The sequence below is a fragment of the Leucopleurus acutus genome, assembly GCF_964270905.1.
Source record: "Leucopleurus acutus genome assembly, chromosome: 16".
Classification (NCBI taxonomy): domain Eukaryota; kingdom Metazoa; phylum Chordata; class Mammalia; order Artiodactyla; family Delphinidae; genus Leucopleurus; species Leucopleurus acutus.
In genome coordinates this window covers 84,415,384-84,439,845 of record NC_139158.1, presented here as the reverse complement: position 1 = coordinate 84,439,845, position 24,462 = coordinate 84,415,384, and the positions used below count along the sequence as shown (strand labels likewise).

At 43.2% G+C, this 24,462-nt stretch overlaps 1 protein-coding gene across 1 annotated transcript in view; it reads right to left on the bottom strand.

Moving 5' to 3' along the window:
- Positions 1-14,609: 14,609 nt before the first annotated feature.
- The window catches only part of PHACTR3 (phosphatase and actin regulator 3), a gene marked incomplete at both ends in the record, with an annotated part of 235,305 nt that continues 225,452 nt past the window's right edge, over positions 14,610-24,462 (bottom strand). Inside the window, 5 exons of the mRNA XM_082857853.1 lie at positions 14,610-14,619; positions 14,806-14,882; positions 16,675-16,815; positions 17,849-17,910; positions 21,968-22,023. Of these exons, the coding sequence (XP_082713979.1) occupies positions 14,610-14,619; positions 14,806-14,882; positions 16,675-16,815; positions 17,849-17,910; positions 21,968-22,023 (346 nt within the window). The remainder of the gene's footprint in view (positions 14,620-14,805; positions 14,883-16,674; positions 16,816-17,848; positions 17,911-21,967; positions 22,024-24,462) is intronic.

Here is a 24,462-nt window from a genome sequence, read left to right as displayed (position 1 = left end):
GAAAGCCCGTGCACAGCAACGAAGAAGCCAGTGCAGCCAAAAATAAAATAAATTTTTTAAAAGAAGAAAAATTGTACAATTAAAAAAAAATTAGACAAGGAATTATCATATGACTCAGCAATTCCACTCTTAGTTATATACCCAAAAGGATTGAAAACAGATATTTAACAAATACTTTTGCAAAACAATGTCCACAATAGCACTATTCACAATAGCTAAAAGGTGGAAACAGCCCAAATGGCCATCAGATAAACAAACATGTAGTAAATCTATGCAATGGAATATTTTTCAGCCGTAAGAGGAAGGAAGTATTGATTAATGTTACAGTGTGAATGAATCTCAAAAGCATTAGGCTAAGTGAAAGAAAATAGACACAAAAGGTCACATATGATTCAATTTACATGTAATCTCCAGGAATTATAAATTCATAGAATCAGAAAGCAGGTTAGTGTTTGGTAAGGGGAGAACGAGGAGTAGCTACCTAAAGGGCATGGGGTCTTCTTCGGGTGTGATGAAAATGTTCTGGAACTAGACAGAAGTGGTGGCCGTATGACTTTGTGAATGTATTAAATGCCACTGAACTGTATTCTTTAACACTGTTAGTTTCATGTTATCTCCTTTTCACCTGAATTAAAAAACAACAACAAAGAACCTCTCCAGAGGTTTTCTGTGCCCGTAAAACCCAACCTTTATATCATGGCCTAAAAGGCCGTACATGAGCTAGCCTCTGCCTCTTTCTTCACTCTTATTTCCTACTCCTTTCTTCTTGTACAGTATACTTCAAAAATTCTATGGGGACAGGAACCTTGTCTACCTTGTTCATCACTATTTCCAGAACCTAAAAAGAGTGCCTGGAAAAGCAGGCTTGCACAGTGTGAATAAGTGAGTGAACAGATGTAGTGTTTCTAGGGAGGAATTTGCTAAGTACAGAGAGGGCCAATGTGCCTCCTAAAACTCTTCAGATCCTCAAATCCCGTATAATGTTGGTATTTCTATTAAAATTGATAAAGTATTAGTCAACCAGCCATATGAGCCATCTATTATGTGACATGTACTGTGCTCAGCTCTATATACAAAGGTAAGAAATGAACCCTCTCCTTGTACTTAAAAATGGTATCTATCTGTTTTTAAAGCAGTCATGTAGAATCATATGGATTTCTTTTTTATTGGCACCTTTGAAGAATTGTGTAGGCAAATCAGAGGTACACAGGCTGCATTACCAAAGACGATGTCGTATTTGTAATGGTTAGTTTCTGTTTTTTAAAAACATATTAGGTCAAGGGGCTTCCCTGGTGGTGCAGTGGTTGAGAGTCCGCCTACTGATGCAGGGGACACGGGTTCGTGCCCCGGTCTGGGAGGATCCCACATGCCACGGAGTGGCTGGGCCCGTGAGCCATGGCCGCTGAGCCTGTGCGTCCGGAGCCTGTGCTCCGCAACAGGAGAGGCCACAACAGTGAGGGGCCTGCGTACCGCAAAAAACAAAACAAAACAAAAGAACATATTAGGTCAAAAGAGCCAATGGAAATATTCTAAAACAACATCTAGAGGGAAATAACTCAATATTTTTTTCAGGAATACAAATGTGTTGAATGAGATCTATATGTTGTACTATCTTGAACTGTAGATAATATAATTTTGGTTTATGCTGTGATAGCAGTAATTTGAAATAAACGGAAGTTGGACCAAGTGTGTTTCACTGTCACACTAATGACACATGTGCCTTTAATACCAACAGGGCCTGTGTTAGTTTTACCTAACTTGATGTGCATTCTACGCACGTCAAATAACTACTGTCAGTGTGAGCTTATGAGTCTGAAATTTGTAACAGATTTATTAAAATTTCAAGCTTATTTAGAAACAAAATTAACTGTTTGTTCTGTGTAATTCAACATTTTCTATTATATATTTATTTAAAAGTTAAAAAAAGTTTTTAGACCAGGAGTTGGCAAACTCTTTTTTAAAGGGCTATACAGTAAATGTTTTAGCTCAAAAAGGTAAATTTGAGGGTATCATGTAGGTACTTGTTTAAACATGTCAAATGTAACCTTTTAAAAATGTAACAATTCTGGGGCAGGAGACGCTAAGGCTGCTGCTGCCGCCACCAACGGGCCTGTGTGCGAGCACGTCACTATCCACACCCCTCTTCCGGGGAGCCTGTGCAGCCCGCCACTGCCAGGTTCCTGGGATCCAGGGACAACTTCCCCGGGAGAACACACGGCGGGCCTCAGGCTGGTGCAACGTCACGCCGGCCTCTGCCGCCGCAGGCCCGCCCCGCACGCCGTGCCCCTCCCTCCCCCGCCCGGGCTGAGTGCGCCAGAGCCCCCAAATCAGCGGTTCCTTTAACCCCGTCCTGTGTGAGCAAAAACAGACGCCCTCCAGCGACATACACGCAGAGAGGGGCCAAATCCAAAGCTGAGCCGCTGGGAGCTGTGAGAACAAAGAAGAGAAAGGGAAATCTCTCCCAGCAGCCTCAGAAGCAGCGGATTAAAGCTCCACAATCAACTTCATGTACCCTGCATCTGTGGAATGCCTGCATAGACAACAAATCATCCCAAATTGAGGAGGTGGACTTTGAGAGCAAGATCTATGACTTTTTCCCCTTTTCCTCTTTTTCCGTGTGGATGAAAGGATCTTGGAGCTGCAGCCAGGAGTCAGTGCTGTGCCTCGGAGGGGGGAGAGCCAACTTCAGGACACTGGTCAACAAGAGACCTCCCAGCTCCACATAATACATAATATCAAACGGGGAAAATCTCCCAGAGATCTCCATCTCAACACCAGCACCCAGCTTCACTCAACAACCAGCAAGATACAGTGCTGGACACCCTATGCCAAACAACTAGCAAGACAGAAACACAACCCCACCCATTAGCAGAGAGGCTGCCTAAAATCATAATAAGTCCACAGACACCCCAAAACACACCACCAGCTGTGGACCTGCCCACTAGAGAGACAAGATCCAGCCTCATCCACCAGAACACAGGCACTAGTCCCCTCCACCAGGAAGCCTACACAACCCACTGAACCAACCTTAGCCACTGGGGACAGACATCAAAAACAACGGGAACTACGAACCTGCAGCATGCAAAAAGGAGACCCCAAACACAGTAAGATAGCAAAATGAGAAGACAGCAGATGAAGGAGCAAAATAAAAACGCACCAGACCTAACAAATGAAGAGGAAATAGGCGTCTACCTGAAAAAGAATTCAGAATAATGATAGTAAAGATGATCCAAAATCTTGGATATAGAATGGACAAAATGCAAGAAACAGTTAACAAGGACCTAGGAGAACTACAGATGAAACAAACCATGATAAACAACACAATAAATGAAATGAAAAAGACTCTAGATGGGATCAATAGCAGAATAACTGAGGCAGAAGAACGGATAAGTGACCTGGAAGATAAAATAGTGGAAATAACTACTGCAGAGCAGAATAAAGAAAAAAGAAGGAAAAGAACTGAGGACAGTCTCAGAGACCTCTGGGACAACATTAAACGCACCAACATTCGAATTATAGGGGTTCCAGAAGAAGAAGAGAAAAAGAAAGGGACTGAGAAAATATTTGAAGAGATTATAGTTGAAAACTTCCCTAATATGGGAAAGGAAATAGTTAATCAAGTCCAGGAAGCACAGAGAGTCCCATACAGGATATATCCAAGGAGAAATACACCAAGACACATATTAATCAAACTGTCAAAAATTAAATACAAAGAAAGCATATTAAAAGCAGCAAGGGAAAAACAACAAATAACACCCAAGGGAATCCCCATAAGGTTAACAGCTGATCTTTCAGCAGAAACTCTGCAAGCCAGAGGACAGTGGCAGGACATACTGAAAGTGATGAAGGAGAAAAACCTGCAACCAAGATTACTCTACCCAGCAAGGATCTCATTCAGATTTGAGGGAGAAATTAAAACCTTTACAGACAAACAAAAGCTGAGAGAGTTCAACACCACCAAACCAGCTTTACAACAAATACTAAAGGAACTTCTCTAGGCAAGAAACACAAGAGAAGGAAAAGACCTATAATAACGAACCCAAAACAATTTAGAAAATGGGAATAGGAACATACATATCGATAATTACCTTAAATGTAAATGGACTAAATGCTCCCACCAAAAGACACAGATTGCCTGAATGGATACAAAAACAAGACCTGTATGTATGCTGTCTACAAGAGACCCACTTCAGACCTAGAGACACATACAGACTGAAAGTAAGGGGATGGAAAAAGATATTCCATGCAAATGGAAACCAAAAGAAAGCTGGAGTAGCAATTCTCATATCAGACAAAATAGACTTTAAAATAAAGACTATTAGAAGAGACAAAGAAAGACACTACATAATGATCAAGGGATTGATCCAAGAAGAAGACACAACAATTGTAAATATTTATGCACCCAACATAGGAGCACCTCAATACATAAGGCAAATACTAACAGCCACAAAAAGGGGAAATCCACAGTAACACATTCATAGTAGGGGACTTTAACACTCCACTTTCTCCAATGGACAGATCATCGAAAATGAAAATAAATAAGGAAACACAAGCTTTAAATGATACATTAAACAAGATGGACTTAATTGATATTTATAGGACACTCCATCCAAAAACAGAATACACATTTTTCTCAAGTGCTCATGGAACATTCTCCAGGATAGATCATATCTTGGGTCACAAGTCAAGCCTTGGTAAATTTAAGAAAATTGAAATTGTATCAAGTATCTTTTCCGACCACAACGCCATGAGACTAGATATCAATTACAGGAAAAGATCAGTAAAAAATACAAACACATGGAGGCTAAACAATACACTACTTAATAATGGAGTGATCACTGAAGAAATCAAAGAGGAAATTTAAAAATACCTAGAAACAAATGACAATGGAGACACAATGACCCAAAACCTATGGGATGCAGCAAAAGCAGTTCTAAGAGGGAAGTTTATAGCAATACAAGCCCACCTTAAGAAGCAGAAAACATCTCGAATAAACAACCTAACCTTGCACCTAAAGCAATTAGAAAAAGAAGAACAATAAAACCCCAAAGTTAGCAGAAGGAAAGAAATCATAAAAATCAGATCAGAAAGAAATGAAAAAGAAATAAAGGACACCATAGCAAAGATCAATAAAACTAAAAGCTGGTTCTTTGAGAAGATAAACAAAATAGACAAACCATTAGCCAGACTCATCAAGAAAAAAAGGGAGAAGACTCAAATCAATAGAATTAGAAATGAAAAGGAGAAGTAACAACTGACACTGCAGAAATACAAAAGATCATGAGAGATTACTACAAGCAACTCTATGCCAATAAAATGGACAACCTGGAAGAAATGGACAAATTCTTAGAAAGGCACAACCTGCCAAGACTGAATCAGGAAGAAATAGAAAATATGAACAGACCAATCACAAGCACTGAAATTGAAACTGTGATTAAAAATCTTCCAACAAACAAAATCCCTGGACCAGATGGCTTCACAGGCGAATTCTATCAAACATTTAGAGAAGTGCTAACACCTGTCCTCCTCAAACTTTTCCAAAATATAGCAGAGGGAGGAACATTCCCAAATTCCTTCTACGAGGCCACCATCACCTTGATACCAAAACCAGACAAGGATGTCACAAAGAAAGAAAACTACAGGTCAATATCACTGATGAACACAGATGCAAAAATCCTCAACAAACTACTAGCAAACAGAATCCAACAGCACATTAAAAGGATCATACAAAATGATCAAGTGGGGTTTATTCCAGGAATGCAAGGATTCTTCAATATATGCAAATCTATCAATGTGATATGCCATATTAACAAATTGAAGGAGAAAAACCATATGATCATCTCAGTAGATGCAGAGAAAGCTTTTGACAAAATTCAACACCCATTTATGATAAAAACCCTGCAGAAAGAAGGCATAGAGGGAACTTTCCTCAACATAATAAGGGCCATATATGACAAGCCCACAGCCAACATCATCCTCAATGGTGAAAAACCATTTCACTAAGATCAGGAGCAAGACAAGGTTGCCCACTCTTACCACTCTTATTCAACATAGTTTTGGAAGTTTTAGCCACAGCAATCAGCCACAGCAATCAGGAAATAAAAGGAATCCAAATCGGAAAAGAAGAAGTAAAGCTGTCACTGTTTGCAGATGACATGATACTATACATAGAGAGCCCTAAAGATGCTACCAGAAAACTACTAGAGCTAATCAATGAATTTGGTAAAGTAGCAGGATACAAAATTAATGCACAGAAATCTCTGGCGTTCCTACACACTAATGATGAAAAATCTGAAAGCGAAATCAAGAAAACACTCCCATTTACGACTGCAACAAAAAGAATAAAATATCTAGGAAGAAACCTACCTAAGGAGACAAAAGACCTGTGTGCAGAAAACTATAAGACACTGATGAAAGCAATTAAAGATGATACAAATAGATGGAGAGATATACCATGTTCTTGGATTGGAAGAATCAACATTGTGAAAATGACTCGACTACCCAAAGCAATCTATAGATTCAGTGCAATCCCTATCAAACTACCACTGGCATTTTTCAGAGAACGAGAACAAAAAATTTCACAATTTGTATGGAAACACAAAAGACCCCGAATAGCCAAAGGAATCTTGAGAATGAAAAACGGAGCTGGAGGAATCAGGCTCCCTGACTTCAGACTATACTACAAAGCTACAGTAATCAAGACAGTATGGTACTGGCACAAAAACAGAAAGATAGATCAATGGAACAGGATAGAAAGCCCAGAGATAAACCCATGCACATAGGGTCACCTTATCTTTGATAAAGGAGGCAGGAATGTACAGTGGAGAAAGGACAGCCTCTTCAATAAGTGGTGCTGGGAAAACTGGACAGGTACATGTAAAAGTATGAGATTAGATCACTCCCTAACACCATACACAAAAATAAGCTCAAAATGGATTAAAGACCTAAATGTAAGGCCAGAAACTATCAAAGTCTTAGAGGAAAACATAGGCAGGACACTCTATGACATAAATCACAGCAAGGTCCTTTTTGACCCACCTCCTAGAGAAATGGAAATAAAAACAAAAATAAACAAATGGGACCTAATGAAACTTCAAAGCTTTTGCACAGCAAAGGAAACCATAAACAAGACCAAAAGACAACCCTCAAAATGGGAGAAAATATTTGCAAATGAAGCAACTGACAAAGGATTCATCTCCAAAATTTACAAGCAGCTCATGCAGCTCAATATCAAAAAAACAACCCAATCCAAAAATGGGCAGAAGACCTAAATAGACATTTCTCCAAAGAAGATATACAGACTGCCAACAAACACATGAAAGAATGCTCAACATCATTAATCATTAGAGAAATGCAAATCAAAACTACAATGAGATATCATTTCACACCAGTCAGAATGGCCATCATCAACAAATCTAGAAACAATAAATGCTGGAGAGGGTGTGGAGAAAAGGGAACACTCTTGCACTGCTGGTGGGAATGTGAATTGGTTCAGCCACTATGGAGAACAGTATGGAGGTTCCTTAAAAAACTACAAATAGAACTACCATACGACCCAGCAATCCCACTACTGGGCATATACCCTGAGAAAACCAAAATTCAAAACGAGTCATGTATACCAAAATGTTCATTGCAGCTCTATGTACAATAGCCCGGAGATAGAAACAACCTAAGTGCCCATCATCGGATGAATGGATAAAGAAGATGTGGCACATATATACAATGGAATATTACACAGCCATAAAAAGAAACGAAATTGAGCTATTTGTAATGAGGTGGATAGACCTAGAGTCTGTCATACAGAGTGAAGTAAGTCAGAAAGAGAAAGACAAATAGCGTATGCTAACACATATATATGGAATTTAAGAAAAAAATATGTCATGAAGAACCTAGGGGTAAGACAGGAATAAAGACACAGACCTAGTGGAGAACGGACTTGAGGATATGGGGAGAGGGAAGGGTGAGCTCTGACAGGGCGAGAGAGAGGCATGGACATATATACACTAACAAACGTAAGGTAGATAGCTAGTGGGAAGCAGCCGCATGGCACAGGGATATGGGCTCGGTGCTTTGTGACCGCCTGGAGGGGTGGGATAGGGAGGGTGGGAGGGAGGGAGACGCAAGAGGGAAGAGATATGGGAACATATGTATATGTATGACTGATTCACTTTGTTATAAAGCAGAAACTAACACACCATTGTAAAGCAATTATACCCCAATAAAGATGTTCAAAAAAACCCACAAAAATAAATACACACAGACACACACACACACAAAGAAAGAACCAGTACAACTCAAATGAGCCAACAATAAGACATTTGCATGGAAAATTAATGTCACAATGTTGTACAAATACACAACTCCTTGAATGCCTAAAGTGAAGAAGACTGAGAATGTCAAGTGCTAGCATGGATATGGAATAATGGAACTCTCATTCATTGTTAATGGGAATGCAAGGTGGTGCAGCCACCTTGGAAAACAATTTAACATGTATTAAAAACTTAAACATATATTTAGCATATATCCCAGAAATCCCACTCTAGATAATAAAAAAAAAAGTAACAATTCTTAGCTTGCAGACCATTAAAAAAAAAAAAAAAGTCAGATTTGGTCTGTGGGCTGTAGTCTGCAAGACCCCTAGTTTAGAAGAAACATTTTGAAGATCAGATCTCTGTTCTTTACTACAAAATTTATTCCTCAATTTATCTTACTATAGTGATTTAAATCAATTTTGCATTAGTAGATGTTAATGATTATGTTAAATAACTAATATAGCTAACATTTCTTGATTTTCCTATTTCAAACATACTAAAAAACAAATAAGCATTGTTGCTAATGACTTATACGTCTTACCTGGATCACAATTTCACACGATGTTGATGCAGGTTTACGACACTTCAATTAAATGGAGCTGTACAATGGTTAACTGTTCCAGAAGAACACATGGGAAGGGTCACGGAAGAGAGAAAAAATTTTGCAGCATTAGTATAGCCAGGCAGAAACTTAAATACTAAACTCTACAGACATCACTACAGAGACTTAAATGCCACCCAATCCTGATACCATAGATGCCCAGCACATCCTTGAGGGGGCAGTAGACTGTGGTTTTCGTCTAGCATTTAATTCTTCCTTAAACTGGCAGTCTAGGGTGACGAATTCTGCTGTCTCTCACCTCAGGGCCTAGGGTGAAGCTCTCCAAGTTGCTAGAGATATTTCTTCAGCCATTCCATCAGCACCACCTAATAACAGTTAACCCAGTCAGAGTTATCATACGTGAGTTCATATTTATGTCTAGGTTCATTAACATCTTGAATTAAAATGTAAGCATGGAAGAATCATAAGTGCTATGAATAAACACCTAAAGTAGAAGTCTGAGCAATGTAAAAATTGGAGCAAACTGTTAGGTCCTTCCTGACAGGAAGAACCTGAAGTCAGTTTGACTTTCCGTAAGTTCAGCTGTTTATGAGCATCTTCTGAGATGTTTCTTTCACGTGAAAAACTCTGAAAAAAAATTCTGGAAAAAAAACTGGGTAAATGGGTATTGGAATAATGTGGGACTAGTAATTTTAACAGTATAATTAGAATTTTGCATTTCTGCACTTTGCTATTGAAGAACTGTGGATATGTAGCTAAAAACTGACTTTCAAACTTCCAATATATATTAGAATAAATTTAGACTTGTAATTACCATATATTTCCACACGGTGGACCTCTTGATGTTAGGTGTTTTTTAATCCATTTCTATTGTCCAAAAATTACATCATATAATTTTAAAGCCCCTTTAAAATTTTTGAAATGTACTTTTTTTTACAAAGTCATACAATGTACTGTTCTCCCTATCATACTGGCTTAAAACTTGATGCTTCGAAACGTGATTCAATTTCCTGTCACAAAATTACCAGTTAAGTTTTTAAAGTCTTTTAAACTCCTTAAAAGCAATTTCTTTAATGACTTAATCTTGTTTACTTTAACAGTCATTTTATTTTGTTAAAATAAAAATAAGTTATAAAGTCAATGCACAAAAACCTCATTAATGACTACTACTAGTAGCACTCATGAAGAATTCTTATAATTCAGATACTATATCTGATTGTTATGAATAAGAAAGCAGAATTGTTTTCTCTAAGTCTTCAGGCTCCTAAGAATATAAACTTTCTCTTCAAATTTATACAGCATATTTAAATTCATATACATATGCATGTATATCACCAGTACCATGTGATTTATTAATTGGTTTTCAATTTTGTTCCTCCAACTAACTAGGATGAGAGAGATTTGAGATGCCATGTCATATACTTATTTAGTGCAGGATTCCATACACTTAGTAGGTGCAGAGTAAATACACGTACTTGATTCACAGTTTTAGGTTATCTCATCCTCTGTAATACCTGCTAAGAACATGAAATATGGAAATACAATTTAGGGAGAGTTTATGATTAATAAAAATACAGTGATAGAAGCTAGATACCATTGCAAATATTTTGATTACAATGAAAATGTCTTCTGGTTTTATGATATCTTAGAACCCTTGAGTCTGGACCAAACCAAAAAACCCTGCTTTGGTTATCTTGTATTTTATCGTAAATTTTTAATTTTGTCTATTAGTTATGGGTCTTTACTTGGGCAAAAAACCCTGAACATGTGTCCCATCTATCAGACTATCTCTGACTATAGCTGCAGTTCAGTTATTTTCTAAGCACGGATCCTTTTTGCTTCGGGGGCCAGAATGATTTCTAGAATAAGGGAAACTTTTTCCTTTCTTTGCTTCACAGTAAGCAGTTATATGGATATTTCTAGGTGATGGAGATTGAAATCTTATTTTTACAGTCTGGCTCCAATTAATATTTTAAATTGAATAAAATATAAAATAGGGAGCTAATATGTACTTAAAATAGAAAATAAGTATTTTGGGGGTTGACTGGCCACAAGTAACAGCTTATGTATAAAAGAGTACACACATATATATATTAAATATACAATATATATACATACACATAAATGCTTATAAAATTAAGGGATTGGCTTCTCATTAGAAAGGATTTAGATATCATTTCACAGACACAGAAATTGAGGCTCAGAGAAGTCAAGCGATTCACAGAAGTTTACACAGCAAGTAAGAGGTAGAGCTGGAATTTTTCTACCATACAGTGATTTCTTATAAAAGACCCCAATTCCACAAACTGACAGTACGTTTGCTAGCATCTAGGACTGATCACAAGTCCCTTAGGACAAAGTGCTACCACAAGGGTTGAGCAGTTTCCACGGGCGCCTGACCTACTGCAGCCTTGAAGCAGCAGAACAGGAAAAGTCAAGGAGAGCGATGAGGTAGCTTGAGCAGTGAGAAGTCACAGGTGAGGTTCGGCAGCTCCAGGGCTGGCAACCACACCTGCGGTGGACAGAACTTGCCGGGCACTGTGCTGGCACTTCAGCCACTGTCCCTCCTTTATCTCATTTAGAGATTACAGTAGTGTTGTGTGTGTGAGAGAGAGAAAGAGAGTCTGGGGTGGGGCGGGGCGGGGCCGGGAGGGGGTGGGAGAGCTTCCTGAAGAGGAAATAAATACCTTGCTGAATGGCACAGAGCTGGGATTTCGGCACAGGTTCAGCAAGATCCCAAAGCCCTTATCCAAGCACTGTGCTCCCTGCCTCGATGGACCAGGAGGGAGGGCTCACTTTCACGAGGATGCTTACTCGAAGGCCAAGTAAAAATGTATTTCAGGGAACATTTATTTTTATTTAACTTACTCTCCCCCTTTGTGCCAATATTACCTTTTACATTTGTGCCAGGGTAAGTTTCCTCTTTATGATCTCCACTCCAGCTAAACCTTTGTCTCTTATAAGAGTTTTTAATAATGTTTGCAAATATGAAATTAAAAATACTCTTAAAGAGGGCATAATTTTCCTTTTGGTAGAATTTTTCAACAAGTTATTACTTATTTCTAGGTTCATTACTGAATGATACATAAACAAATTAACTTAAAAAGGATAATTCGATTTTCTAAGGCACAAACCACGTATACTAACAGAATTTACAAAACAAAACGCACGAGAAGTTTGAATTCTCCTTTATGTGTTTGGCTTCTGATGGCTCAAAAGTAATGAAAGTGGACTCGTTTCACATCCTGTTCTAAAAAATCTCTCACCCCAACCCCAAGAAACTGTAACACCCAGGTTAATTTCCTGCAATGAGTAGTCATTTAATTAAAGAACAAAATTAACAGGAATGAAAATGTTGCAGCTGCATTTTTTGTTAGACATTATATAAAAAAAGAATAATACAGTAAGTCATTTTGTATGACACGAACTTAAAGAGTTCTCAAATTAACTGTGATCAGAATAAAAACGTCTTTTCCACACGGTACTGAAGACACTGCGTACACGTCCCTCGGTCGGAGCCTCGGCGCGGCGACCCTGCACACGCACGCGGCCGTCCCTGGTCACGCCGCAGAACTGCAAAACAAGGCGGGAAGGCAAACAACAGTTTTCTTCTGGTCGAGTTACTTGGGGTCTTTACTGACCCCAGCAGTTCACACTCCTCAGACACCAGAGAGTGAAGAGTGTCCTCTGCTGGTCCTCTTACAGGTGAGTGTGGCCAAGATTTCACCTGTGTGGGTCCTGCTCCTCGCACAAACACAGCAGGGAGTCGTGAGCTGAACTTCAGGAAAGTTCCCTGATGAATGTTCAGTGTTGGTATCAAAAAATTAAACACAATTCTTCTCAGAAGAAAATCTCTATGGCCTGTGGAATCTAGAAATTACAAAAAGACAAATAACTTAAGGTTGCACATTTCTAAGTTAAAATTGCCAAAACCTTCCACAAATAATTCTGTTGCTATAAAAGCTTTGCGCAGGTCCAACGGGTAAAACGTGAGGATGGACCTGCCTGGATTAAAGTAGTGTAAAGCCTCAGACGGCGCCCACCGCTCGGGCCCCAGCCATAACCCAAGAGGAATCAGATGCTGAATTCTTAAGCCTGCCTAAAACTTAGTTTGAAAAATGCTAGGTAAGCCCTTGAAGTACACAGAAAGAGCAGAGCTTTGCTAAATCAGTAGAAGTAATGAATTGATTAATACAACGAATTATTGGATATTACAGTAGTAGAGTTATAGTTTTGTTCTTGTAGAGTTGATAATGTGTTTGTGGCAATGTTTAACGCACTTAAGAAAATCTCATGTGACTAAAAATATTGTTCTCACTTTTAAAAGTTGACATTGAATTCTAAAATGTGTTGGTATAAAAGTCATATTTCAGGGACTTCCCTAGTGGTCCAGTGGTTAAGACTCCGTGCTTCCAATGCAGGGGTTGTGGGTCTGATCCCAGGTCAGGGAACTAAGATCCCACGTGCCACACAGTACGGCCAAAAAAAAAAAAAAAAAAATCGTATTTCCTGTTGTCTAAGTTTTGGACTCACTCTTAAAATTCTGTCCTGTAAGAAAGCTATCAAGGACTTATGAGAAAAAAATACATATCTTTAGTAAACATCTCTTTTAATAATGTATAATGAAAAAATATATTAAATTTTTTTTTAAAAAAAAAATTTTTTTTTTAAATAAAAATATATTAAATATATTAAATTTTGAAACTACCATACATAGAATATGTAGTAATTATATCTTTTTTTAACACAGAATTGAACATTAAAAATAACTCTGAATGTTTTACAGAGAATGTTTATTTCCTAAACATTTTTTAGTGTTTTGAACACTCAAAAGTAAGGTGATTTATTCCTGCCCAAAAGTATGCCAGTCATGGGGGGGAAACAAATATTTTTAAACAAACTATTTACTTGTTTCATTTTTTTCCTGCTCTTCCAACCTCCTCTTCCTCCCTTGATATATACAAAGTAAAACTATCGTGTAGGAGGGAATTCTGTGTGCCTGGTTCCTCTTCTACAGCCGCTGTGGCTCACAGAGTGATCTTTTAAATAACAGGTGCAGTGGCCACTTTGTGAGGAACAGAAAAGGAAAGGAATCCATTGGTTTAGTTTAAGGCAGTGTCTCCATTCAGGGTTTCCTTTCTCTTTGTATGTGGGGCCTGAGCATCTCTAGACCAAGGGAGAAACGACAAAGCAGCTGGCACAGTTGAAGGCACGTGGCATCACAGGCAGCCTCTTTAGGATTAAAGGGATGTGAGAACTTCATCGTGACTTGTCACGGCCATGGACAAGAAGGGGAAACGCTGGAAGGATATGCAGCCAACGAGCACTTCAGCATCAGCAAGACACCCTGTGCCACTTTTGTTTATGGTCACGTGGACAGAGAGTATATCCCCCTTGTGTGAAAAGTCTTGATTATGGAAGAATCAGTCAATATATCCCCACTGGAATATAAGCTCCATGAAGACCGGACCCTCCTTTACCTTATTTATAGTTGCATTCTCAGCACCAAGAATGGCACATAGTGATACTCAAATATTTGCTGAGGAAACAAATATATAAATGTTTGTATAAATAAATCAGGGAGTTCTATCAACTAGGGAGTTCTGAATATTAGAGAAGGGGAATTAAACACATAGGCAACGTACATTCAGTGCTTTGCGACTAATTTCCTTAAATATACATTAACCACTTAAATAAAACAACAACCTGGGTAATACTGTTCTACATACCACCTTTCACCAAGCCCTGTAAGAAACCACGGGAGTGAACAGCACTTTCAATTGAGTTGCATTCTGTCTGTTGAAGACAGTTCTCTGCAGAAATACTGAATTTTTTTTACCTGAACACACAGTGCTTTCTGACATTTTTTTCTTTTTAAATAAATACCATGTTATGTAAGTATCATGAAATTCACACAAACAGAAATCTGACCTTGTCAGATGCTTGCTTGACGCATGTACCTCCATTTCATTACTTTTGTATTCATTCAGTTCTTTACGAATTGCTGCCTGGAATTTAAAAACTGCACATTATTTTTCAGGACGTTAAAAAGTTAACGCAGGAAATGAGTATCATGGTTATGGATTGACAGCCATTCCTAATACTTGCTGGCTTTTGTTATTTTGTGATAGATTTAAAAAAACCTTTTGTTCAGCATTTAGACGTTTACATACTCATTTTTATAGTCCTACCAAGCTAGTGCACAGCTGGTATTCTGGAAGTGTTTAGTGAATTTATTTGCTGTGCTGGAGTAGGACGATATCCACCCTCCCCCCGCCCCACCCCCCCACGGCACAGCATAGATGGATCAAGCACATGCCTAGGGCACTTATAACGTCAGAACCTCCAAATAATGAGCGAAGTTCAGCTTTTGGTGAACTTACTTGGAATTCAGCAATTAGATAATCTAGAAACAAGTTATTCTAACTTCAGAATACATTTTTGTTTTGTGTCATTGGAGAAATAACCTTGCCGTTACATGTGGGTGAGATGTGCATCTCAGTCTTTTCAGGGCCTCTCATCTGGCCCTCCTCCAGCTTCCCAAACCCACTTTCATTGTGTGCTTCTCTCAGATAAACCCTCCAGGACCAGGCCAGACGAAAACATCAGACACAGCCTCCGGGGCAAGGAAAGGCTTTGCGTCAAGTATCCCAGCTCTGCTGCCAAAGATGCCTGAATTCTCCCTTCACGGCTGGGAGATGCTCCTCTGAGCACATCCACCACAGGCACCAGAGAGGGTCAGTCCAACTACAGCCTGTCTGCATTTCTCCAAGTGCCTGCAATGCTTACGTGCGTTCATTTATAACCTCACGGACTCACACTCAGCATATGAAGAACGAGGAACAATTAGCAAAGTCAGCAAACTCATTGGCTGAATGTATTATGTTCCTCTTCCGAAAGGCTTTAAGAGTTCTGAAAATCACTAGAGGCGGGAAGGTAGGAGAGACTGTGTAGACAGACGCTCCTGGGTTTAAGTTCTGCCAGTCGATAGCACCTGACCCCAGGCAAGCCTTACCTGTCCCAGCGTCTCCTGGTCACCTGTTCAATGGCACCTCTACGGGGATAATTACAACACCTCTCTCTTTGGGATCTTTTGGAGGATTAAATGAAACAATAGCTGGCAGGCTGGGCTCAGTACAGGGCAGCGTGAGGGCTCGGTGGGTGTTAATTTCCTCTGCTCCACCCCTCAGCCTCTGCCCCACCGCCTCCTTGCTCTCCCCGCCTCTCTGACCAGGAGGTCCCCAGAGACACCTCAAACCGGACCGGCCCAGGACAGAGCCCAGAGCTGCCTCCCTCTACACGGGGGAGGGTCTCCTGAGGGCCTCTCGCCTCTCCTCCCTTCCTCATCCCCACTGCGGCTCACTGTTTCAAACAATGCCATCCAGCTCTTTTTTGCCAGCCTTGCCTATTCTGACTTGTGCCCCAGATCAGAGCTTATCAACTTCACATTCTGGACACCTGGGGCTGGATCCGTCTCTGTGCGGGCCGTCCTGTGCACTTCCGGGTGGGAGGCTGCATCCCTGGGCTCCACTCAACAGGCGCCAGTAGCACCGCCCCACTGGTGACAACCAAAAATGTCCCCAGACATTGCCAAATGTCCCTAAGGGCAAAACCATCCCCTGGTTGAAAACAAGACCCGGAATCTGGGCTGTATTTGTGAAAGCAACATCTGGTCAGGCTCAGCCTTGACTGCAACAGCTGACGGCGCCCACTGTCTAAGAATAAGCTCCCTGGCATGACACGATTTGCCCTTCTTTCATACATGCACCCCCGGCCAGCGCAGACAGGTCTGCTCTGCACCTTATCTGCTGCCGACAGTCTTGTCCAGGGCTTGTCTGCCCGCCTGTCGTAGTCCTGTGCCTTCGCTACCTCCACGTAGTCACTGAATCGTATCAGAATTTTCCTGTCTCTCAGTTCATCAACCGTGGGTCTCTGATTCAGCTAAAATAAAAGATAACCATAGTTAGGTCTCACATGCCAAACTAGCTTTCCTAAAGTACTCTGAACAAACAGTACCCTTGTACAAACAAATATAAAAGGCTGAAACTGTGAAATATAATCCTAATGCAAAAAAAATCTCTAATGGGAAGGGCTTAAATTATACACTCTTAAATTACAGCCTCCTCCCCTTAACATATCCCATCAGGAGCACTCACACCCCAGGAGGCTAGCGGCGCCCTGTTCACAGCACAGCTCAAGGAAAGGCTGATGAATTAACTTAGGAAAAACTTCACAGCAGCAGCTGCTTGTTTTCAACTGTCATTAGGCAGGATTTTACCAAAAAAGCTTCTGATAAAGTTGAAATGCTAAATACTACTACTAGTGCTCATAACTCAAGCTCAGGAAGGATATTCTATTAACTTCAAGCAAGACAAGATTTCATTATCATTATTATTATTACAGAACATAGCAGAGAAAGGATAACACCAGATCACTTGAATTTAGAGATAGTCATGGCTTTAAAAGGAGATCAAAGTTGATAGACTTGCTACCTATGTTGGCCATAGTACGTTTTGACTTAACTATCTGAGCCCCAGATACAAACCCTTGAGGCTAATAAAGTTTTCTGCAGTCAGGAGCTTCTAGACAAGTGAAAGGTAACCGACACACTGATATCCAGGCACACTTTCCTTAAGCACTGTGTAAGGAGCTCGAATAAATGAAGAGCATGCCCAGTCAACGTCTGACTTCCTGGAAACAGATGGAAATATCATCTGGGCTGCACGGCCACGCCACGCTCTCTGGTGCTAGGTAAGGGCATCGTCCACAGGCATGTCGGTCACACTGCGGGACGTGGCAAAAGGCACTGCTTTTCGAGCATCTGGTAAGTGAGTTCACTGTTACCCCAGAAACCATCACTGGTTATCACAGAGCAAGGCCCTGTATCACCCGTCCCCGCTGCTACAGAAGCAGCTTTTCTCTAGCCACCTTTTCCCCCTTAATATTCAGGACACAGGTGCTTAAATGATAGTACCTTTCTTGTCAATCTCTGCTTGATTTCTCTTCTTTCTTCCTGCTCTGTCTGATCATTCCTTTCTGTGAAAGATTAAAACAAAAAAAAAAAGGAAAAGAAAAGAAAAGAAGCAGGTTGAGACTTTCTTCTTTTTAGCAGGGAAGTGTCCTCAAGATCTGCATACTTCTGGAAGCTAAAGACGTAACACACAGGACACCTGGTAGGTGACACTTTTCTCCACATCACAGTTTGTTTTATCTCTGCTTTGCCAGTTGCTACTCAGAAGATTATGGTCTCACTGTCCACAGAAACACTTGTAGAAGGGAAGCTTTGCCATTGTCACAGCCTGGTTCTCCTGGACCCTTCTCTGTGTCAGAAATAACCGCACAGATTGACGCTGGGCATTTATTTGCGGGAGAAACAGGAAGAGGCTCTCTCTCCTAATCAAATATCATCTCTCTCTCTGTATATGTACATTTAGGAACATAGACGGCAGACAAAAATAGTTTTACTAGGATAAGTTACATATATACTCATACATATATATATACATATATATATATATGAATGATTGCATATTAATAGAACTGTCACTGCTTTTTTTTCCCCCCTTTTCCACGTAACAGGTATACCTACTTTCAGTCAACCAGCATAAGGTAAGGAACATTCTCTTCAGATTCTGGGCAGCATGTGCCTGCTTGGAATTCATATTTTCAGGATGTATTTCAAATCCAAACATATCCAGGAACCCAGCTGACTCTCCACTGCAGAAGCAAGATGCATGACCTGCCGTTTAAAGGGCCCTTAGTCTTTCACCAAAATTGGCTTTGCCTGGGGAGTGTGGCTATTAACATGCAAGCCGTGCTCACACCTACCCTTGGGAGCTAAAAATGGAACAGAATGCTGAGATGTAGCGTAGAACGCACGCTCTGCCTTGGGATACCAGATAATGGATGTCCTATTTCTGGCTCTCTCTGTTGCTAAATAAAGCCTCAGGTCCCTGGAGGGGGCCCAGAATTCCTCTCCTAGAAAAGGGATCTCATCTGTCAGCTCTCCTGGAAACACCGCCAGGTCTGAGAAAGGAAAGTCCTGCGACTTGCAGTTAACATAAGCTCACATTACCTGCCTTTATCTAAAACATTTCAAACATTTGTGCATTTCGGGGATTTGGTATATGGGCGTTTAACATACTAGCCATTGTACTTTTCAGTAGTTTTCTTTAAAAAGGATTCATCTCGCATCTGGGTGTTTTAGAAAAGGAAACCAAACCCTGTTATGTTCCTGCTTCTTAATCCATGTGAAAAACCAGAAGAAACCACAGTTATAAGCGCTAATCAGAAAGCTGATAATACAGTTAGAAAAAACTGTGAAAGTACCACATAGAAGGCCAACCATGAGGGATTTAAATGATGATATGAAACGAATTCTTCAGATGTCTTAAAAACAGGCCATGAAAAAATCCCAAGTACAGCCTCCATGTGAAAACACTGAAGCAAGATCAGATCTTTCTGTTTTTTAACTCATGAACAACACATCAGCTTCATTACAAGTTCATATGAGCACAGCAGGGGCTTCAGAGAGCTGAGCTTTGGGTGCCCGGCGGGGTCCCTCTAAGGGCCAGGCGCTCGGTGAGGCACCAACTCCAAGACGTCCTTCCTCAGAGCCTAAGCCACAGATTCTCTGAGCTCCCCTCAGCGATGGGTTTGTGGATCTCTTTTTCTCAGACCCAGAAAGCCCGGTGCCTTATACAAAACAAGGGAGCCATGATCGGAGTTTCCACACCCAGATTTACTGGGAATAGTGCCGGTAGCTTGGACAGTCACACATGTGTCCCCTGTAAACAGTCAGAGATGCACCGCTGCTCCTAAGGCAGTGGTTAGAGCATGGACGACGAGCCAGGCCACCTGGGCGTGAACTTCAGCTCCATCCCTTTGCCAAGACTCAAGTTAAAAAGTCGTAGTACCTCCTGGGGTCTAAGCTTCCTCGCTAGGGAAAGGGGGACGGCCGTGCGAACCTCACAGCTGTGCTGTAACAATTCAATGGGGGAACACAAGCAAGCACTGCGTACGATCTAGCAGAGTGGGCCCAACGCGGGATGATCAGTTTTAATATCATAGCATATACAGGGGCCACCGTGTCTTACGCTGTTGTATCCACAGATGCACAGGCCCAGTTCCGAGCGTTCCTCTGACAACGATCGCAGTTAGTCATGAGCTCCCCACTTGAAGGGGAGCAAATACAACGTGATGATACTCTGCGCATTGATTAAAAGCCAAAAATGCAGTAAGTGCGAGCCAGTGTCAAGGGCCTGCGAGGATGACGTTCTAGGCTGGACCAGCTACAGTCAGTCGATTCTCACCTCCACGGAACCAAGCCAAACAGCCACCTCAAACCAGCGGTGAAATTCTCAAGGACCGTTGCCCAGGGCATTCGAGAAGTTTCCGGCTAGGGATGGACCTGCCTGCTAGATGGCGAGGGAGGGACCACCGGGGCCAAGCCTGTTTTCCTGCCCCTGCTGTGCCCTGAAGGTGAGCGCCGTCAGCTCCCGGGGTCCACCTGCCATCTCTGCTCACCAAGCACCAGCTCTGATATTCAGGCTTCCACGTCTATGTGCAAAGACTGACACAATTAGAAGCACTTGCCGGTGGGAGGGCCTGGCCGTCCGCAAGACCAGAGAGGAGGTCACCACTGACGGGAGAAAACGGTTTCTGGGAGAAAAGCCTCTGCCGATTCTGGGCATCAGACCAGTCTGAGGACAGCACTGCCCGGGCCTTGAACTTGCCCCATTCAACTCTTGGATTACTACTTCAGGGGCACCTGTGACTTAGGAACTTTATAAGTAAGTGATTTAATTTTTTAAAATTCAAATATTTGGTAACAAAGAGCTTTACATTTCTAGCTGCCCACTTGATTAAGCATGTTAGCAACGAAAAGCTTTTCTTGAAATCCTCAGAGGTGGCCTAGTTCACGTAATATAGTAGTTTCCGTATCTTAAGTTTGAAAAATAAAACACAGAATTCTTTTTTTTTTTGGCTGTGCCACGCGGCTTACAGGATCTTAGCTCCCCAACCAGGGATCGAACCCAAGCCCCCTGCAGTGGAAGTGCAGAGTCCTAACCACTGGACCGCCAGGGAAGCCCCTAAAACAAAGAATTCTTAATCGTAGGGTTTAAATATTTCCAACAGTCTATAAAGGAGGGAGTCTTCCAGGCAGTTAATAAAGGTGCCGAGGCAAAGAAAGGGGGAAGGAATCAGATAGGACGCGGCACCTGGACCAGAGGTTCTGCTGTCTACTTTGTGACAGAAGGTCAGCCTCGGGACCCTCTTAACTTTGTAAAAAGATGTTCATGGGATGAAAAACCAAACTCAGAGAATGTCTGCAGTGTTCATCCATAAAGAGGGGAGAAAATGAAAATATTTTAAAAATCTAGGCCCTTAGAAGATACTTTTTGTAGAAAATGTCTCGCAAACTAAAGTCTGTTGACCAGATACACAAGAAGTATGTGAGAAACACTTTCGAAAGGGTTGTACCACCCAAATCATCAATGGCTTTAATGAGATGGGACAGTGTTCGCTACATCGTGGAGGCTATCCCTGGACACCGGTGTTCGGCACATGTTACAACCGCACACCTAACTGGGGAAACCCAAGGGGTGTGAAGCCAGGAGGGAGGGTCCTGGAATCGCGGGGTTCTAAGCCACAGGCAACGTTTCCCAAGGCTTCTCCGTTCCTTCGAGCTGCTTTATGCCCCCAGCTGTAACCACCAAGGGGCGAGTCCTTCCCTGGTAGGATTTATACATTGTCCACACCTGCCTGTGATGTCCCAGACTGCCAGGGACAGACACCTGCTTGGGACCCAGCCTGCAAAAGGACATGGACTCGTCTCCCTTCCATGTGCAGGGCCGACCAATCAGATAACCCTGGGGTAGGGACATCTTTAAAGGTGCTAGGAGAGCTCTTTTCCTTTTCAATTTTAAACAGGATGTGCCTGGGTGTTTCAACTTTCCCGGGGGCTTGCTTTCAGAGTCCCTCAGCACCTCAGACCTAATGGGAACCCAGGAGGGCTCATGTCACAGAACCGGGTTCCCGCAGCAGCCTCAGCACACGTGAGGGGAGCCTCAGAGCATCACCCGCTACTCACGTTTCAAGATGTTTCTTCTCTCCAGTTCTTCCACGGCGGGTCTTTGGCTCAGCCGTCTGCGGAAAAACACTAGAATTACATTTTGCACCATGGTGGCTGCCGGCGGATTGCACCCAGGGTCTGCGAGGGTCCCAGGCGGGTGGTGCACCCGCTGAAGATCGCCTCCCCAAAAGCGGGAGGAGGGGAGGGGGGGCTTCTCCGGCGGCTGCCTCTTGCGGGCAAATCGAGTTAGACCCCCGCGCGGGAGGGAGGCGGTCCTCTGTCACCGGGCGGCTGGGGCAGTCCGCGCTCCCCCTCCAGACGAGCAGCTCTTCATGTCCAGATCTACTGCCAGCCCGGCGGGCTGGACGGCTCCCCAGGCGGCGCGTCCGAGCTGCGCGGAGATCCACCTGGGAGATGGTCCCCTGCCCGCTGGCGGAGGGAGGGGCGGGCAGCCGCGTCTCCAGCTTCTGTGTCCCCAGCTCCCGGCGACCCGGACACTGGCACTCGCACTGGTCCTGCTCCTACTGCGGTCCAGCCTCACCCGCCACCCGCCACCAGGGTGGTGATGGAGGGAGCTCCTGCCTCTACGGGCAAGGAGCCGAGGCGCGTAGAGAGGAAGCGCATCCAATCCAGGCTGGGAATCTCCTGGGCTAAGCGCGCGGAGCCGGCCACGCCCACAGCTCCCCTCCCGCCACCAGCCCTACCCGCCCGGTTTGAGAGATAGGAAGACAAATGATCATTTCCTTTCAAATGGCCTCTCATTAAGGGAGTTGGAGGACACAGCCAAAACGAAAAGAATACATACATAAATAAAAGGCTTGTCAGAAGACGGAGGCATAATTAGCCAAAATTAATGCCAAGCGCCAATTATTTTTGTAACTCCAATAATGCTGTCCTTGGGGCAGAGCCAGAAAGCTTCCCACTTCCGGATCCTGTAGCCACTGCACAGAGACAACAGGCTGAGCATCTGAATGCCCACAACGTGGGTCCACAATACTCTGCCCCAAAGGGGATGTCGCTTCCATAAACACTTGCCTCCGGTTTATAACCCCTGTGGCAGCACACAGCCCAGGGCGGCCCGGGGGCTCAGTCTGCTGATGGGTTCTTCTGGGGGCTTGTGTGTCTGCTGGCTGCTGGGTGGTTGCCTAACATCTTGTCTGGATGTCTGCTGAGACTTGAACCTGCCCCCCACAACTCCTGGCTGGCACCCAGGGGCCAGGGCCTCCCCATCCCTCCCAAGCTCTTTGGGTGGGGCTCCCTCAGCCTGGTCAAAATACCCCAAACGCCATCCATTCACTCACTCACTCACTAAGTGACTGGCAAGCGCTGGCTCTGTGCCAGGCACTGCTCCAAGCCCCAGGACACAGTGGTCCCTGCCCTTGGAAAGCTCACAGTCTAAAGGCGGAGGCAGACAACAGTAAACAAACAAACAAGACCATCCCAGGGAGTGGTCAATGCCATGGAGAAGACAACATGGGGGGCGGGGAGGATGTGATGGATGAGTGATGGGGTAGGGGGAACTCAGGGGAGATCCATTTCCACAGAGACCGCAGGAAGAGAAGGAGCCAGCCTTGGGAAGATCACATTTCTAGACGGTGTCTCCTAACTGCTCACGTGCTGGGCTTGGGGAGGGCCGGGAGGAGTGATCAAGGCAGACTTCCTGGAAGAGGAAACTTTTGGCAGAGTTGTGGAGAATCCACAAGGCGTGCAGAGCCTGGTGCTTAGCGGCTGCCAGCTGACCAGCCACGACGCCCACAGGGACAGCTGAGGATGAGGCCACACATCTCCTCAAACCTGAAAAGTACCCCCAAACCTCCACTCACGTTGCCCCGACAGAGGCTTTTTCTTCCTGGAGCCCTGTTCTCTTCCAAAATGAGGACTAATAACAGACCTTCAGAGAGGTGAGAAACTTGAATGAGAAAATGCACAAATGCACCTGTTACCACGCTTGCTCAGGACAATGGCTTCTCAAGAACTGTCTGGAGAAAACCCAGCCTGCGGGTTGTCAGCTGATCATGGACTGAGTTCTCAGAAAGTGTGGACATCTCAGCACCAAAACCTCCGCCACTGGCCCGAGGCGTGAAGGCAGGTCTCCAGCTGGCTGCTATGCACCTCCTGGATGCTGCCAGGGTGAGGCCAAAGCGGGCCCACAGGGCACCCCCGAGTGGTCCAGAAGGGGTAGTCTGCTGGGTGGACGCAGCCCTGCAGGTACACAGCTGTGAGCAAAGTGCAGCCTACTGGGTTCTCACCAACTTGCCCCTCTACCCAGAGGGAGTCCAGGAGCCCACGGCTGCACGAGAGGGCCCAGGGCCCTGGGTAGCACCGCCAGCCCGATGCCCTCCCTGTGGGACCCCAATCACAGGGGGAAGGGTGGTGCTGCAGGTCGAGAGCCCCCACCTAGACTCGCCCCTACCTGTACCTGACACCCCACTTCATGAGACTGAGAACTTTTACCTTGAGTTAACCTGACCTTCTGTGTCAGATGTTTAGTGAGCCTATAGGACACGCCTGGC